The sequence below is a fragment of the Peromyscus leucopus genome, chromosome 7 (assembly GCF_004664715.2).
Source record: "Peromyscus leucopus breed LL Stock chromosome 7, UCI_PerLeu_2.1, whole genome shotgun sequence".
In the NCBI taxonomy this organism is placed as follows: Eukaryota; Metazoa; Chordata; class Mammalia; order Rodentia; family Cricetidae; genus Peromyscus; species Peromyscus leucopus.
In genome coordinates this window covers 99,266,927-99,284,428 of record NC_051069.1, presented here as the reverse complement: position 1 = coordinate 99,284,428, position 17,502 = coordinate 99,266,927, and the positions used below count along the sequence as shown (strand labels likewise).

The 17,502-nt window shown below is 48.6% G+C and overlaps 2 protein-coding genes across 3 annotated transcripts in view; one reads left to right on the top strand and one right to left on the bottom strand.

Moving 5' to 3' along the window:
• The window catches only part of Lrrc2 (leucine rich repeat containing 2), a 31,340-nt gene extending 28,024 nt beyond the window's left edge, over positions 1-3,316 (bottom strand). Inside the window, exon 1 of one of the 2 annotated variants that reach the window (XM_028860032.2) lies at positions 3,161-3,316. The gene's annotated coding sequence lies outside the window, so the exon portion shown is untranslated. The remainder of the gene's footprint in view (positions 1-3,160) is intronic. The other variant, XM_028860033.2, reaches the window with a different exon arrangement.
• Positions 2,758-16,445, top strand: Tdgf1 (teratocarcinoma-derived growth factor 1). Its single transcript, XM_028860017.2, has 8 exons — positions 2,758-3,000; positions 3,117-3,278; positions 3,369-3,532; positions 12,173-12,225; positions 13,169-13,306; positions 13,662-13,776; positions 13,864-13,973; positions 15,660-16,445. Exons 1-8 carry the CDS (start codon positions 2,758-2,760, stop codon positions 15,773-15,775), a joined length of 1,101 nt encoding a protein of 366 aa, XP_028715850.1. The 3' UTR covers positions 15,776-16,445.
• Positions 16,446-17,502: the final 1,057 nt, after the last annotated feature.

The window sequence follows — 17,502 nt, the reverse complement described above, 5'->3', positions numbered from 1 at the left end:
AAGAACAAAACCAACGTAAAACCTTTATTCTATTCTTCCACCCCAAAGGGCCCACGGCTCAACCCCAACTCCCCAAAACTTGTCCTCTGACCTTCAAACTCATGGCATGGCACATGTGTGACTTGTACACACACACACACACACACACACACACACACACACACTGCAACAACAACAAAAACAATAACAAATAACATCTTAAATTAAAATAAAGTTTTTTAAAAATCAACCAACATGCCAACTAAAGCTGACTGCGTCTACGGAGTGGGAAACTGGGGAGCGGTTTACTAGGGTGGAGGAGCAGAGTGAGCGAGACATGGCACAGGGCTAGCGCGGCAGGTCAGACTTTCAAACTGGATGAACTGTTTTTCTGTGTGTGAGTGTTGTGCCTGTCTCTCCATCTGTGCACCATGTGCATGTAGTGCCCATGGAAGCCAGAAAAACAGAAAGAAGACTGAGGTCCCTTCCACACCTCCCACATCAGTCCACAGGCTCTCAGGGAGAACACCAAACATCTGCATGCAGGAACATACTTCGGCTCAGCATTTGAATCAGAGAATCAGGTATCTGAGGCTGAACCAACCGTCATGGAGCCACAAAGGGAGGGAAGCCTTGCAGAGAGTGTGGAGAACTGGCAAGTTGGGTTGGGAGCGGCGCTGGGAGTGACAGGGGGCACAGCCATCAATGCAGGTTTAGTTGACAAACTTTCCTCCCCCCCCCCCCCAGCTCAGTTATGGCAGAACCGCTTTACAAAGGCATTGGCTTCCTGGAGCCAAGGGCATGACTGGAAAAATGTGTCCCCTGGCACCAGAGCTCTGGTCTCCACTCAGTCATATGCCAGGGGATTGGAGGGGAACATTCAGGTCACCTAGTCCTCTCCCTTGTCAACTGATAAACTGGGCTGTCAAGGGCTTAGGGGGCTGGAGGTGTGGAGTGGGTACCAAGCTGACAGCTCTGAGCATCATGGGAAAGATCTGGAGGAGCTTGGAAGAGACCCAGCAAAGTCTCCCAGACTGATGCCACGCCATTTTGACACTCCCGTTGTGGGTACAGAGAGAGGCAAGAACAAAGGAAGGAGAGGGAAAGCAGGTGCCAGGGAACACTTGGATGCTACGGAGGGACAGACCATCTGACTGCAATGAAGATATCCTTTCGCCTCTTACCTTTGACTATCATACCACTGAGACAGCCAACCCTCTCCCTAAAATTGGAATTTCCCCCAATAACCTCACACTGGGAGAGAGGAAAGGCTGAAACCTCACCCAGCCTTTCTTTGTATTTCAAAAAGGAGAAAGTTGTATCTCAGAAGATTCCACACAGTTCTGGCCACTGGTCAGATCATGTTGCAGCAGAGATTGGAGCCCAGGTGATGGGCAGGGTCACATGACCAGGACAATTTAGCTGTGCAGTATCTCTTACCTTCTGTTTAAACTCTAACCCCATGTCAGGACTGTGAAGGTGGACCAGGGAGGGGAGTTCCAGCTTGTTCCGCAGCTGACACCCAGGTTCTGCCCCTAACAACTCTTAACAACATCATCCCACCTGCCCTTCCTGCCCTAACACCTGAGGAGTCAAGTTCCCAGCCTTCCCCAGGGCTCCTTCTAGGTGTATCCTGTAAGGGAAGATGTCATCAGTCCAGCTCCCTCCAAGGGAATGCCTACAGCCAATAGGAACTGCTCAGGAGACCAGGGTTCTGGGTGGGGGTGGGGTGGGGGGGTTGGGGGGGCTACACTCCACAGCGGTACACTCCACAGCTGTATACTCCACAGCTGTATACTCCACAGCTGTACACTCCACAGCTGTACACTCCACAGCTGTATTCTCCACAGCTGGAAGGCAGAATGGGTTTTCAGATAGAACAGTGGGGTAGCCAGGGGCTAAAGTTTAAAGCAAGGTCAGGTCAGCCACCGCTGCACTTCAGCTGAATTCTAAACTGAATTTCACTTTATGCTGCCTGCTCTGAGTTTCCCTTGGGACATTGGATTGTTGTTGGGTAATTTGTTAAACTAGAAGCTCAAGTCAGGAGAGACAGAGTACAGAAAGGATTAAGAGAAGAACAGGGGCTGAGTCAGATGGCCCAGGCTGGAACCCTGCCTCCTGGCTGACTGGCTACAAATCCCTGGGGACAGAGCTGCTGGATTTTCATGTGGACCAGATACAGCCACAGCACCCAGCTCCCAGGCTTGGTGAGAGAGCACCCTGTGATCACTGGATCGAGTGCGGCTTAAGATGGAACCTGTCACCCAGCAAGGATGGGGAGGGGGTGTCAATTAACTAAAGAAGAGAAATCAAGACAGACCATTGGTCATCAATTAAGTGTAAGAGGTCACAGGGCTGAGGTATGGCTCAGTCGATAGCATTTTTGCCTGGCATGCAGAAAATCCTTAGGTTCCTTCCCCACCCTGGGCTGCATGAGACCCTGTTTAAAAACAAGAAACCAAACTGACACACCAGAGGTCCCTGGGCATTAAGGGACTTTTCCCCACTGACAGTTAGGCCCTTCTACGGGACCCGTGACTGGAGGACGCCCCAGGCCCTGGTGACTGACCGTTCAGACAAGAAGCCGCTGCACCTGGGCTGTTAACAGAGCTGGACAATTCTCTTGTGAGTCTCCAGTCACTTTGCCTCCCTCGCCTCAACCCCTGCCCCACCCACGCCAGGGGGCGCACCAAGCTTTGTGAAAGGAAGGACCACTCCCCGCAACCTAGTTAGATGTCAAGCATATTTTCCAAGGACCAGAAGAGGGCACAAACAAAGATGATTTATCACCCCCTGGACAGCACTTTGAAACTCATTCTTGGGCACCGCGATGGTCCTCCCGAAAGAACCAGGAAGATTCCTGAGGACCTTGTCCCGACTGCAGCCCACCTGAGGGCACCCGTGCACCCCGACGTGATTTCTGTCGCCCCCTCAATTGTGGTTCTTGAACTAAGCACCTATCAAAGCCTGGTCCTCTCCGTGTGCTTGGATGGTTGCTGGCTGGAGCTCACCGAGCACCAGGTGAAGCCATAAACAGCCAAAGCCACAACGCAGGCGCGGTGGCGGGTCCCCCCAAGCAGCCGCGACGCCCCACTCAGCTTCTGCGCAGTCGCAGGACCGGCGCTCCCATCGGCTAGCTCACACCGCTCCGCCGCTGGGGCCGAGACCACCCGCCACTCACCTTCCCTGTGCGGGTGGGTGCTGAGAGTCCCCGGCCGTGGCTGCCACCCTGTAATCCGCTTTCGACGCTGTTTACACTCTCAGAGCAACACCCCCAGCGGAAGGACTACCGTGCCTGTGCGCTAAGAGGCTATATTTGTAAGCGGATAATATGATCTGGAGGACATGTGCTGATAAACTATCTATCTATTCTATGTGACTCAGCCTAGCAAGAGACAAAACAGATCTGGTCGGGGAGGGCTTGGCACCCGGGCACAGCAGGCTTATTGAACGAGCTCGGCAGGCAGAATCCCCTGAACGCCTCCACAGACGGCTGGCGGTTTCCAGCTAGGAAAGCCTTGCGTGAACAGAACAAAACAGAGCTAAGGAAGGGGTAAGCAGTCTGTGGTCTCGGTTTGGGCAAGGAGCCGAACAAGAGGCATAATTAGAAAGCGCATAGGAAGGGATCAAGGTTATGTAAACTTTTTTTTTTTTTTGCGATGTTTGAAGCAATACTTTGAAAGTCTTGATTTCATCCTTGTTTTTTTTTTTTTTTTTTGTGTGTGTGTGTGTTGTGTGTGTGTGTGTGTGTGTGTGTGTGTTTGCTTGCTTATTCCTTGTATCCTTAAACGTTTGCTACCTGGAGAAATAGTCTTACTGATGGCAGACACTGGAATGACACCCAGTGAGTAAAGGAACTCCAGTGTTCGCCCAGGAATCTAAGCCATTATAACAGCAAGGCCTCCTCACACACCTTGGTTTGACTCTGAAGCCCTGGAGTGTACCCAAAATCCCTGCACTTGGGAAGCAGAGAGTCAGGAGGTCAAGGTCATCCTCATCTACACTTGATTCAGGGCCAACCCAGAGCAACTAATACCCCATGCCAACTCCTCAATTAGTAAGCAAGATGACACACACATGGAATCCCAGCATTCTGGAGGTGGGTGCAGGAAGATCAGAAGTTTAAGGTCATCCTCAACTACATATGGAGTTCAAGGCCAGCCTGGTCTACTTGAGACACAGTCTCAAAATTCAAACAAAAACCCTGAAAGCTGAGTGTGGAGTCTGGTGCCCTTTAGTCTCACTCAGTTCTTGCCTGGTGTGCTTGAGGCACTAGACTTGATCCCCAATGTTACAATAAGAATACTGCTTTGAGAATACACTTATACTAAAAAAAAAAAAAAAATTGTTGTCAATCTGAAATTTATGTCTAACTGATTGCCTTGTTTTATCTGCCAACCTTTACACCTGAACTGCCAGGATCTTGCTCAACTACAGAACCAGATAGCCATATCTCTAACAAGCTTTACCTGATGCCAACATTGCTGGCATGTGACCACATGGTAAGAAGCAGGAATTAGCACAGTCTGGTGCAGCGGTAGCCAGGTCAGCTCCTCGCTGGTAGGACTGACCAAGCACCTGTACCCCAGGAGGTCTTAACTCCTGGGCAGAGTCACAGGGTCAGTGTTTACACGTGTGCTGAGGTTGCCTCTGACGAACAGCCAGGAGATACTCTAAAACACAAAATGTGTTTACTCTTGTGTAAGGAATTGTTGGTGATGCACTAAACTCACTTGTACAGATTGCTGCAGCTCTGGGTTGGGCACATCCAAAAAGACAAGTGTGGCAGTGCACACTTGTGATCCCTACTCTCAGGAGGTAGAGGTAGACAAGTCAGAGGTTCAGAGTCATCCTAAGCTATTTAGGAAGTTTGAAGCCAGCCTGGGCTATATAAGACCCTGTGGAGGAAAACACCACACACACACACACACACACACACACACACACACACACACACACTCACACACACACAGCTTGCTGCTTCTGGGCTCCCAGAATGCACCAGGGAGACCTGTGCCCTGTGGTACTCACTTCCCCAAGTCCCTGGAAACCATAAACAGCCTAACATATATACTGATACACAGCTTCCTCATGAGTAGTCCTAGCTGGGGTCCAAGAAAACAGCACCTCTTAAGGCAGTGGTTCTCAACCTGTGGGTCAGAAGACCCTTTCCTAGGGTCACCTGAAACCATTGGAAAACACAGATATTTACATTACAATTCACAACAGTAGCAAAATTACAACTATGAAGTAACAACAAAATAATTTTATGGTTGGGGGTCACAACATGTCACAGCGTCAGGAACCACTGCTTTTAGATATTCAGCCCCAGCTCGGCTCCCAGACTCCTCTGAAACAACATCCACAGACCAAGCTTCTGCCTCTCTGTGTCAGAGGATACAAGCATGCTTATCTCCCTTCCAAAGGGGTTCTACCACACCCAGATAACCAAACCTTTCCTCAGGTCATCTGAGACTGCGGCTCTTCCTGGAACATGAGTCACATGCATCTCAAAGCTTTCTTCCAGGAAAACCCCTGATGCCTCCTACCTGACTTCCCTCCCATTAGGATGTGTGTGCAGAAGAACAAAGCTTGTTATAAACACTGCCCTCCATTTCAATGACCATTATTGAATGGTAGCAAGTGGCAAGGGCTCCTGGCTTGCTGCTTCACATCTGCAGGTTAAAAGTCCAGAGAGAGCGCCCTGGGCTGATGGTGGTCCTCACAGGTCATCAGCCACACTCCTGAATCGTGCTGCCAATGTGCCACCCAGCAGCCACAGCTATGAGCACTGAATGGCTAATCTTCCTTGTCAATTTGACTGGATTTAGGAAACACTCTTTTAGGGGGTGTATACGAAGGTGTTTAACTGATTAGAGAACCCTTATTCTTTTGTGTGTGTGGGGGGCAGTTTCAGGACAGGGTTTCTCTGTGTAACAGCTTTGGCTGTCCTAGAACTAGCTCTGTAGACCAGGCTGGCCTCGAACTCACAGAGATCTGCCTGCCTCTGCTTCCTGAGAGCTGGAATTAAGACATGCACCACTCAATCTTATTTGTAAATATTTGCAAATGTAATAGGTATTTCAAGTTTTTGGAATTTTTTTCTGTAAGTTTAGGGGACAAGAGAGGGCTCAGAGAGTAAAGTGCTTGGCATGAAGGCATGAATATTCGAGTCGGATCCTCAACAACAACATACAAGCCAGAAGTAACAGTGCTTCTGTAACCGCAGCTCTGCGGGGGCGCGGAGGGCCCTCCGGCAAATCAGTGTGCTCCAGGTTCGGTGGGAGGCCCCATCTCAGAAACAAGGTGGAGAGGCTGGAGAGTTGGCTCAGCAGTGAAGAGCACTTGTTAAGGAGGACCTAGGTTCGATTCCCAGCACCAACATGGCAGCTCACAACCATCTGTAATTCCAATTTCAGGGGACCCAATGTCATCTTCTGGTCTCCTTGGGCAGCAGGCATGCATATGCATAAAATAAAAATAAATAGGCCAGGCTGGCCTCAAACTCACAGAGATCCATTTGCCTCTGCTTTCCAAGTGCTGGTATTAAAGGCATGCACCTTTTTTGGTTTTATTTTATTTATTTATTTATTTATTTATTTATTTATTTATTTATTTATTTTGTATGCCATGTTCTGCCTGCATGCATGCCTGTGTGCCAGAAGAGGGCACCAAATAGAGGCACCAGATCTCATCACAGATGGCTGTGAGCCACCATGTGGTCGCTGGGAATTGAACCCACAACCTCTGGAAGAGCACCCGTGCTCTTAACCTCCAAACCATCTCTCCAGCCCCTTAAAAATTTTAATCTAAAACGTTTGCAAAGGCTAGAAGTATACCTCGGTGACAGAGAGCTTGCCTAGCATGTGAAAAGCCCTGGGTACAATTCCCAGCACTGCAATAATCATCATTTTTAAAAGTGATGATGTTACATTAGTTCTACATTGCTAAGTTATAAATTCTTATCAATTCAATGACTTAAAACAGTTCCCACTTCATTTCCCTAAGTCAGAAGCCCGGCTCAACTGACTTTTGTTGTTGTTGTTGTTGTTGTTTGGTTTTTCAAGACAGAGTTTCTCTGTGTAGCTTTGTGCCTTTTCCTGGATCTCACTCTGTAGTCCAGGCTGGCTTTGAACTCACAGAGATCCACCTGCCTCTGCCTCACGAGTGCTGGGATTAAAGGCTTGGGCCACCACCGCCCAGCTCAACTGACTTTTCACAGGAGAAGACAAATGTCAGTGTGCCTGGGCATTTGCATGAAAGATGACGGCTCACCGCCCAGGACAGACTTTTAAATTTGTTTCTGATGGCAGATTGGGCTTGCACCCAGCTTCCCACCTTTCATCTGCATTTCATCCATTTCAAATCCCTGAGAGCCGTGAGGAACACTGGAAGCAGTCACATACAAATCCACTTAAGACTCTCTTAGATGACGTCCTCTAGATCCTGTGAATGCAGCCCAGCTTGCCTTCTGATTGTCTCCTAGGGGCCTGCTTGTTTCTCCTTTTGTCTGCTGAGACCAATTAACTTTGACAATGTCTGTGAGCAGTGGAGACAGAGCTGTCCCTTCCCCTCACCAGGAGTTTGGGAATGCAACTAAAATGGTGTTTGGCTTGTCTTATTCAGAATGGGGAAAGGAAGCCCTGGCCTGCCCCCCTGGTCAAAGCACAGCCCAGGTGCCTGGTTAGTAAACAGCTAATCGATTTGACCGGCAGAAGCAAGATCTGTGCAAGAGAGCTGGAGAAAGGTGGAGCAAGTGAGGCGACTCGGGGGCAAAGGAGCTTGCCGGCACAACAAGCCTATGGACCCGAGTTCTCCCTGGGGTACCTACACTGCGGAAGGCAGAGGGAACCAAGTCCTGCAAGGCGTCCTCTGCCTTCCACACACATGCCAGGAATGTGCAAACACACATAGATGCACACTAAAAAATATAAATAATAGAATTGTAAAAAATCACATGTGCACATGAGCGCGCGCGCGCGCGCACACACACACACACACACACACACACACACACACACACCTAAAGTGTAAAACTACCCCTCCCCTGACACTGCTTCTGAAAATGCACCAAATCATCTTGTCTTATGCATGGCTAACTTTTTAGAATAAGGCACCAGGCATATCAGTAATGACTACAAACTGGGGTTTCTTTCCTTCATTTTTGGAGGAAAGCAATGTTCCTTGTTATTTTTCCAGGCTCAGGTTTGGGGGAAATACTGTCTTCCTGGCTTCTCAAGGGTGTTGCTCTGGCCCTATTTTAGAAAATGGTGCTGAGACTTAATGCTTCTGTAGGTTGTAGAAGCTGGGAGTTCTGGAACACCAGGCTTTAGACCTCCTAGGTGGGAACCAGGGGCAATGGGGTGAAAGACAAGAAAATAAGCAGTTTACCATCCAGTGTTAGCAAAATAAACTCTGGGGCGGGGCAGTGGATACCAGGATCTGTTCTTCAGTTCAGGGCCCCAGCTGGAAGCCAGGATGGGGACAAATAGTGCCAGAAAGGACCTCCCAGAGCAAATGACATTCAGACTAAGCCCAAAGAAGCCAGTTCAAGGGCACTGTAAGAACCACCAGCCAGGTCATAGGAAACAAAATATAAACACCCAGAAACAGTGAAATATGCAAATCCAAACAACAAAATACATTTTTTTTTTTTTCCGAGACAGGGTTTCTCTATGTAGTCCTGGCTGCCCTGGAACTTGCTCTGTAGATCAGGCTGGTCTCAAACTCACTGAGGTCAGCCTGCATCTCCCTCCCAAGTGCTGGGCGTAAAGGCGTGCGCCACCACCGCCCAGCCCAAAATACTATTTTTCAGGAATCAAAAAAATCTTCGGATGTTAGCTGCAGCCAGCATGGACAAGTCCAGGGAGAGGAGATCTTTACACAGTTTTGCAGTAAAAGGAGAAAGAAAAGGGACAGGGTGGGATTCTGGGAAAACATTTTGGAAGCATGCATGAATTAAGCAAACAAGTTCAGTGCTCAGTATTTACAAGGATACGCCCTCAAGTGTCCCCAAGTTATACTTGCAAGGGAAGACACTGTAGAAACGTGTCCTGCTGGGATCCGTGATAAAATAATTCCTGCTATGTCTACACAGGTAGAGAAATAACGTAAATCACACAGAAACAAATGGGGTCTCCTCCTAATCCCTTGACCATTCCTCCTCACCCTTCCAGTCTGCCAGTTGGTATGCAGGAATCTGTCCTTCCAAACCCCGACAGGGAACTAGAGGTGTATGCAGAGTAAGTTCTGTTTGTCAAATTCCCAGTGAAAACAGCCATTCTCTTGTTAATGAAGAGCAGGGGCCTGCAGGGAAATAACATCCCAACCGAGTTTCAGGAACTGGCGAAGAGGCTGGAGGCTAAGTGTGACTGGGGTGGGGGTGGAGAGAGTGGGTGTGGACAGAATTCCCAGGCCCGCCCACGGTCACGGTCTGGGTCTGCTGGCCTGTATGAATGTGCTGAAACTATTAACGAAGTAAGTCACCATAGCGGCCTATGTCAGGAGTGGAGGAGGGTTGTTGCTTTTGTGTATTTCTTTTCTCTTTTTTTTAAGATTTGTTTTTATGTGCGTTGATGATTTGCCTGCATGTATGTCTGTGTGAGGGTGTCAGATCTTCTGGAACTGGCATTGCAGACAGTTGTGAGCTGCCATGTGGGAGCTGGGAATTGAACCTCGGGTCCTCTGGAAGAGCAGCCAGTGCTCTTAAGCGCCGAGACTTCTCTCCAGCCCTGTTTTGTATTCAGAGGCTGTCTTAGCTGTGCTTGTTAATACTTGCCTGTAATCCTAGAATTTGGAGAAACAGAGGAAAGAAGATAACTGAGTTCCAAGCCAGCCTAAGCTTGAGTGAGATCCTTTCTCAAAAGAAGGGTTAGAACAAATATAAAGTAGGGTCTTGCCCTGTAGCACAGGCTAGCCTTAAACTCACTCTGAAGACCAGGCTGGCTTCTAACTTACTCCAATCCTCCTGCCTCCACCTCGTACAGGCCTGTGCCACCATGACCTGCTTTTGTGACAGACAGACGACTTGTTTCTAATACCTGGCTGCTCATGTCGAGTATGAGAATAAATCTAAAATATTAAAGTAGATGGACCTTGTACCCCACGGCTAATAATAAGTATCTGACTTTGGGTCCTTGAAGCCTTGCCCCGTGGCATTCCACACACATGTCACACACATGTGCTTCCTTGGACTCTGAAACCTCTCACCAGAACAGCAGCCTCAGTGCCTTTCTCAGAAACAGGGAGGTGACCGCCATCGTCTTAAGTTCGGAAATGAGAACTTATCCGCCATAGCGCTTTCAGCTAAGGGGGTATCGCGGGGTTGGATGTTTCTCTGGGAGTTGTGCCACAGGCCTGCCCAGCATCTAGCTCTAGAGAGATACTACTCCAGATACAAGGCGAGGCCCTCCCCATCCCCACACAGAGATAGAGACACAGAGGAGGAGGTGGGGGGAGGGGAGAGAGAGAGAGAACCAGTAAAATGCAGCTCATCCACTTAGCATATTGGGCATGTCTGAACACAGAAGAACCAACGACCTACGGCTTTAAGCTTCGGGTCCCTGCCGGTCCCCGCGCCCACCCGCAGGCTCCGGGACGCACGTTTGCACTTCAGACGCCGCTGGAGAAGATTGGCTCTCACTCCCCGACTCCAATCCCTCCCGGACCTTGACCTTGACCTTGCTCCTCACCCAAACAAGTCCTCGCGGCTCGCCAGCGCATCTTCCCTAGCCATCCAAGCTTCCCCAGCAACCAGCGCCACGCGGCTTTTTTTAGCAAATTCAGAGTTAAAATTCGATAATGAAGTATCAAATGCCTACATATTTATACATGATGCTTAGCGGTTCCTAAATAATGACTTTCGTGTTTGAACGGCCCCGGTAGTATAACTTGACTCTCTCTTCGACCCCCCTTCTCAAGAGAAAAGAAAACCTGTATCTAATCAGACACTGCTGGTTAGCCAAGCCCACCGCCCGGCCGGCCTTGCAGTGTGAAGGCCTGGTCATGGGCGTGGGGCTCCGGTCTCCCCGCCCACCTGAGGGTCCTCCCGCCACCCCAAGGGTTTCTAACGAAGGAAGGAAGATCTCTCGGAAGTCCTTTCTCAAGGTCAAAGCGTTCAGTAGGCGGGCGAGGCCCCATCCCCCCAATCTGCTTCGAGACCTTGGCTGTCGACTGCCCTAAGATTCTCTGGGACAGGCGCATTTCTCATCTGGGATATCTTTCTAATTTACTATTTTTCACTTCGGGAAATTAACCTTTGGGTGTTTGGGGAATTACTTTATGAATTAAAGCCATTTGCTAGTAGTTTTCCTTGTATTTTTCTCCAACATTTTTACGACCCGTGGAAGATGGCGCACTTCTGGTCCAGGTATGAGCTAACCTTGAATTTTTGATTGCTGGAGATTGCAACTTCAGAAAACCATGTTCTATAGATGCTTCTCTGATTTTATTTTGCTTGAACCTTAAAAAGCTTCTGGTAATGTTGCTGCTTTTCCTGAAGACCCTGGAGCTTTGTACTTACTTACGTACTACTTTGCCATTGACTTTTTAAAATAGTCAATCTTTTTAACGTTCCGTGTGTGTGTGTGTGTGTGTGTGTGTGTGTGTGTGAGTGTGTGTGTGTGTGTGTAAGAATGCAGTGGTACATGTGCGTGGAGGTCAGAATATGACTTCCTGGAGTGAGATCCCTGTGTGGGTCCTGGGCATCCAACTCAGACTGTAAAGCTTAGTGGCCGCCACCATTTCCAGCTCACTCATCATAAATAATAATTAGTATTGCAGCCGAATTACGATTGCCTCTAAAAGTGAATGGTAGAGACATTCAATACTTTAAAAACCATTAAGAATAACAAATTAAACTTGGACCCATTTTAAATGACAGGACAGGTTTTTAATCTAGTGGTGCTGGGGAACAGACCAGGATCTGCACATGCTGGGCAAGTTTTCCACCCTGGCCCGTACAGCCATTTAAAAATTCATACATGTAAACTGTACCATGGGGAAAAAATGTGCAGTTTGGGCAAAATAGAATTTTTTCGAAAAGGGAATTTCTGCTCCAGTTTTGTTACTGGAGGCAGGACTAGAGAAGGAAGGTGGCAGTCTTCGCTTCTCAGTGGCCTGTGGTCTTGTGATAAGAAGGCCCCAGTTTCACGTGCCTTGTCTCCCTGACCGATGTCCAATTTCCTTTCTCTAGTCTGGTTTTACTTGTGGCCGTTTCCAGTGCATTTGAATTTGGACTCATTGCTGGTAAGTGTTTTCTTTTGTTTGGGGCTCAGGGTTTTTTGTTTTGTTTTTTTGCGGGGTGGGGAGCTTCAAGACAGGGTTTCTCTGTGTAGCCCTGGATGCCCTGGAACTCTCCATGGAGATCAAGCTGGCCTTGAACTCACAGAGATCCGCTTGCCTCTGCATCCTGAAAGCTGGGACTAAAGGCGTGCATCACCACTGCCGAGCTGGGATTCAGTTTTTTGAGACTGGGAGTCACGGAGCCCTGGCTGTCCTGGGATTCCTGCATCCCCTGCCTCCTCCACCCACCCCAGTGCCTCCGCCACACCCAGTGAGTTTTGTACACACATGCACACTTTTGTTGTGGGGTAAAGGCCTTGTAGCTTAGGAATTCACACTACAGCCAGGGCTAACTGAACTCCTGATTCTCCTGCCTCTGCCTCCCAAGGTCATTACTGAATCTGGCCGAATTATTTTTTCCTTTTGAGCACCAACTTTTTTGTAGTTGCTCACATGGTGCTGGGCATTTGGCCCTGGGCTTCGTACCCCCTGGACATACTTCCAGATTACCCTCCACTCCATCCCCACCTCCTCTGTGCTGAGAGTAAACCTTATGCATCCTAACTACACTGCTGTTGAGCTCAGCCTTGGTGTTTGGGACAGGGCCTCTCGGGCTGGCCTCTAACTCAGGAGCCTTCCTCCACCTCCTGAGTGCTAAGGTCACAGGCATGTGCCGCCATACTTGGTGGTGGTTGGTGGACGGTGCTTCTTAGGAGCACCAACAATATTTTATGCAGGGCACATCTTTAATCCCAGTACTTGGTAGACAGAGGTAGGTGGATCTCTTTGAGTTCGAGGCCAACCTGGTCTACAGAGCGAGTTCAAGGACAGCCAAGGCTACACAAAGAAGCCCTGTCTTGGAAAAAGAAAAAGGAAAGAAAAGAAATTCATGTGGCCTGAAATACAGGGTTGGGCCACCGTGGGCCGGCTGCTATTCCATCTCCGAGAGACCTGGCCATCAGAGATAACAGCCTTCGGAACCAGGAAGAACCTGCGTTACGATCTCGCTCTTTCCAGTTTGTGCCTCCCATGGGGATAGAGAACAGTAAGACTTGCTTGCCTTAATTCATCTCTGTTCTGCCCTGATACATCTCAAATGTAACTTTTTAGCACTTCACCTAAGAGAGCGGGCGGGCGTGTGGGTTAGCGGCTGGGTTGCCTTGTACTGGCTGGGGTGTAGAGATGAGTGAGATGTGTGTGTTGTGTCACATCCCTGAAAGTCAGGGTTTTTTCCTGATGCGACTTCGTGCTGGGGACTGGTAACCATCACTGGTCTGAACATGAAAATGATTTCCCCAAGAGGTAGAGTCTTATGCTATGGGCTCTTCTGAGTGCTAGATGGACCTTGGTTTATGGTTTATCAGCCCTCTACCCACCCCATGACTTCTTTTACATTTCAGGTAAGTTGCTTAATAAAACTTGCTGCCTGAATGGAGGGACCTGTATCCTGGGGTCCTTCTGTGCCTGTCCACCTTCCTTCTATGGACGCAACTGTGAACGTGACGTACGAAAAGAGTAAGCTGTTGGGAGGGACAGGACTGGGCGATGGGGAGGGCAGGGAGAGTGAGGAATTCACTGCCGGGGTTCTCTCTTCTTTCTCAGGCACTGTGGGTCTTTCCTCCACGGCACCTGGCTGCCCAAGAAGTGTTCCCTGTGCAGGTGTTGGCAAGGCCAGCTCCACTGTTTTCCTCAGACCTTTTTACCTGGCTGTGGTAAGCAACTGTCCCTCTTTAGTCCTGTCGGGTCCCTCAGACGCCCAAAGGACTCCCTTTCTGTCTCCTGTTCTGCTAGGGTCCAACTTCTTCCGGGTCTAACAGGACCTGCCAGTCAGGCCTCTGCTTATAAAATAGCGTAAGGGCTCCTAAGGGCATAGAGCCTAGGAATCCTTGGTGGGTGCTCCCTCAAACACTAGGTCCTTAGGGAGTGCTCCCTTAGATGTGATGTCCCTGGGAAATGTTTCTTTAGATGTGGTGTCATAGGCATTTAAGGAGGTCCTTAGGTAGTGTCCTCTTAGATGTGGGACCTTTGGGGTGCTCCCTCAGATGCAAGGCCCTGATGGATGTTCCTGAAGGACGGATTTTGATGGAGAACGCTTTCTCAGATACGGAGCTGTGGGTGTGCAGTCCCTGGTACAATGGATCTTGAGGAGAGCTCTCAGGTGTGAGGGCCTTGGTAAGGGACATTCCTCAATCCATACTGTCACACTACCTTTGGAGTTCCCTCAAGTCTACACTGGTAATAAGCAGGCTTCTGCTGAACACCATGATCAGAAAAAGAGCTTGCCACTTGAGCATCGAGATCTGCCCTCTGGTGTCGTCTGTCCTTGGGCAGAAGATCCCCACAGGCGCCAGGCCAGCCACTCAGAACTCACTACTACAACTAATCCTTCCTGTGCGCTGGTGGGTTGGGGTTTGTTGTCTGGGGTGTTTTGTTGTTATTTTTGTCTTATTCTGAAGCCCAGGCTGGTCTGGAACTCACTCTGTACCTAAGTTGACCTCTGACCCCCATCAGTCCTCGTGCTTCAGCCTCCATAGTCTGAGATATAATCAGTCTACCAGCCTTGGGTCCCAACACTTTGACCCCACCGGTGTCCTGCAAACATTTTTTTTGAGACAAGGTCTCACCATGTAACCCTGGCTGGCCTGGAACTCACAGAGCTCTGCCTGCTTCTGTCCCCAAGTGCTGGGATTAAAGATGTGCCCCACATAAAATATTGTTGGTGCCGGGGTTTAAAGTCTCGAGCCACCAGGACTGGTTCTTCCTGCACCCTAAGGGTCTGTGGTGGGTGGTCACAGCACCCTTCGTCTTACAGATCTGAAGGAGACGATGGCAAGAGTGACACAGACGAGAGCCGAGGAGCCAGTGTCGTCCCCACCCCACAGGGCTGGGTTTTTCTGAGCAGCTCACATTTGAGCTCTCAGAATCAAATGTGTGCAAGTTATAAGGTTAATAAATGTATACCTTCATCTGACACAGGATGGGGCCTGTATCCCCGTACAGGGTCTGTGTCTTTACCATTGCATTTTGGGTGTTGTGCATAGATTTTATTAGCAGAGGATAGAATGATCAGATGAATGGGGACCATATTTTCTCCCTGGAATTTTGGGTCCAAGATGTGTTGTCCCCTTACCAGAGCCTAATCAGGGTCTGCACCAACATTGGAATAGAAAGTATCCAGGGAAGAGCCCATCAACAACAGATCTGCAGCAACTTTTGATGAAAGCTCTTCAGGGGAATAAGGGAGTCATGTAGTTAGTGCTGCTGATCTTGTGGGCACACTGTCCTCATCCAGTCAGGCCCCGCAGAGTTCTGGATCTAGCTAGATGTGTGCTCAGGCAGTGGAGGCAGCAGGGAAGCTGGAGGGACTTCCCTAATGACCAAGCATTTCTGCCTTTCAGGTGGTCATGTGATGGACCGGGATCTCCCAGCATCCAGGACTCCAGGACGAGCACCGTCTGTGCTGACTACTTTCATGCTGGCTGGCATTTGCCTTCTTCTGGAAATGAAAGTGTAGCTGTCTGTCATAGGAACTCAATGCCAGCATCCTAACAAAGATGATCATTTGTCACTGATTTGAAGTAATGCTCATAGTGATCCCTGACACCCCCCTCAACTCTAACTAGGCCTCACCTCTGCACAGCTCTGCCCCTGTGCTGGCAGTCAAAGCCATAGCCTGTGTGTGCCAAGCGCTCTAACACTGAGCTACATCCCCAGCCTAAAAGCCATTCTACTTAAAAACTGTACCACAGGGTGGGGATTTAGCTCAGTGGTAGAAGGCCCTGGGTTCAGTCCTCAGCTCCGGGGGTGGGGGAGCGGAACCATACCACATGGCCACATCCTGTGGGTTTTTTTTTTTTTTTTTAATTTATTTTATTTTTATTTTATGTGCATTGGTGTTTTGCCTGCATGTATATCCGAGTGAGGGTGTCTGTGCCCTAGAACTGGACTTACAGGCAGTTGTGAGCTGTCATGGGTGCTGGGAATTGAAGCTGGGTTCTCTGGAAAAGCAGCCAATGTTCTTAACCACTGAGCCATCTCTAGCCCACATCTTGTGGTTCTTGATAAAAGTAATTCTTAACATTTCTTGCTAATACTTTTAAGCAGTTCTTAAGATTATTAAATCCTGATATGTAACTGAGAGTAAATTCAGAGTAGGTGAAAATTAGTTAAGAATTTTAACTATTGCCGGGCGTTGGTGGCGCACGCCTTTAATCCCAGCATTCGGGAGGCAGAGGCAGGCGGATCTCTGTGAGTTCGAGGCAGCTGGTACAAGTGAGCTCAGGAAAGAAAGCGCAAAGCTACACAAGAAAACTGTCTCGAAAAAAAAAAAAAAAAAAAAAAAAAAAAAGAATTTAACTATTAATTATTATTGTCTTTTAAGAAAAGAAAAGTAGGAGTTGGAGAGATGGCTCACAGGTTAGGCGCACAGGATGTTCTTTCAGAGGTGTTGAGTTCAAGTCCCAATAACCACATGGTGGCTATCAGCCATCTATCTGTATTGAGATCTGGTGCCCTCTTCTGGCCTGCAGGAATAGATGCAGGCAGAGCACTGTATATGTAATAAGTAAATCTTTTAAAAAAAAAAAAAGAAAGAAAGAAAAAAAAAAAGAAAGAAAAGCCAGGCAGTAGTGGTACATGCCTTTAAATCCAGCACTCAGGAGACAAAGGTAAATCCAGCCTGGTCTAGAGAGCCAGTTCCAGGATAGCCAGGGATACACAGAGGAACCTTGTGTTGAAAAACCAAAAAAGAAAAGCAATAGGCCAGGCATTGTGGCACATGGCTTTAATCCCAGCACTCAGAAGTGCTGAAAGAAGAAAAATTATCTTACAGGGAAGTTGTAGAAGTAACTCAGGTCTGTGCGGAGGGACCAACAAGATAAGAAAGAAGCAAATGAAACTGATTGGGGAAAACAGAATGGATTGTTTGATGCTTAGGAGGGGACAGAGAGCCGAGTTAAAAGGTCATTCATCCAAGTACGGTGTCGCACATGTTAATTAGTAAGTGCAGCTCAGGAGGCAAAGACAGGACTCCCAAGAATCCACGGCCAGCCTGGGCTACATAGTGAGTTCCAGGTCACTACTACATCATTTCTCCAAGCTATGCAATTGTATCAACTGTTGCAGAGGAAAGAAAATGTTTATAATATTAGTAGTAAGCCAAATTATAAAATGACATACTGTTTTTATAATACATTGTTTAAGAGTATGCACAGTAGGGGCTGGAGAGATGGCTCAGAGGTT

Excerpts from the sequence above, each read along its gene's own strand:
- Tdgf1 (XM_028860017.2), top strand. The coding sequence starts at position 2,758 with ATGATTTATCACCCCCTGGACAGCACTTTGAAACTCATTCTTGGGCAC. Across the intron at positions 12,226-13,168 it reads TGAATTTGGACTCATTGCTG|GGTTGGGCCACCGTGGGCCG; the intron begins GTAAGTGTTTTC and ends CCTGAAATACAG. Across the intron at positions 13,974-15,659 it reads GACCTTTTTACCTGGCTGTG|GTGGTCATGTGATGGACCGG; the intron begins GTAAGCAACTGT and ends TCTGCCTTTCAG.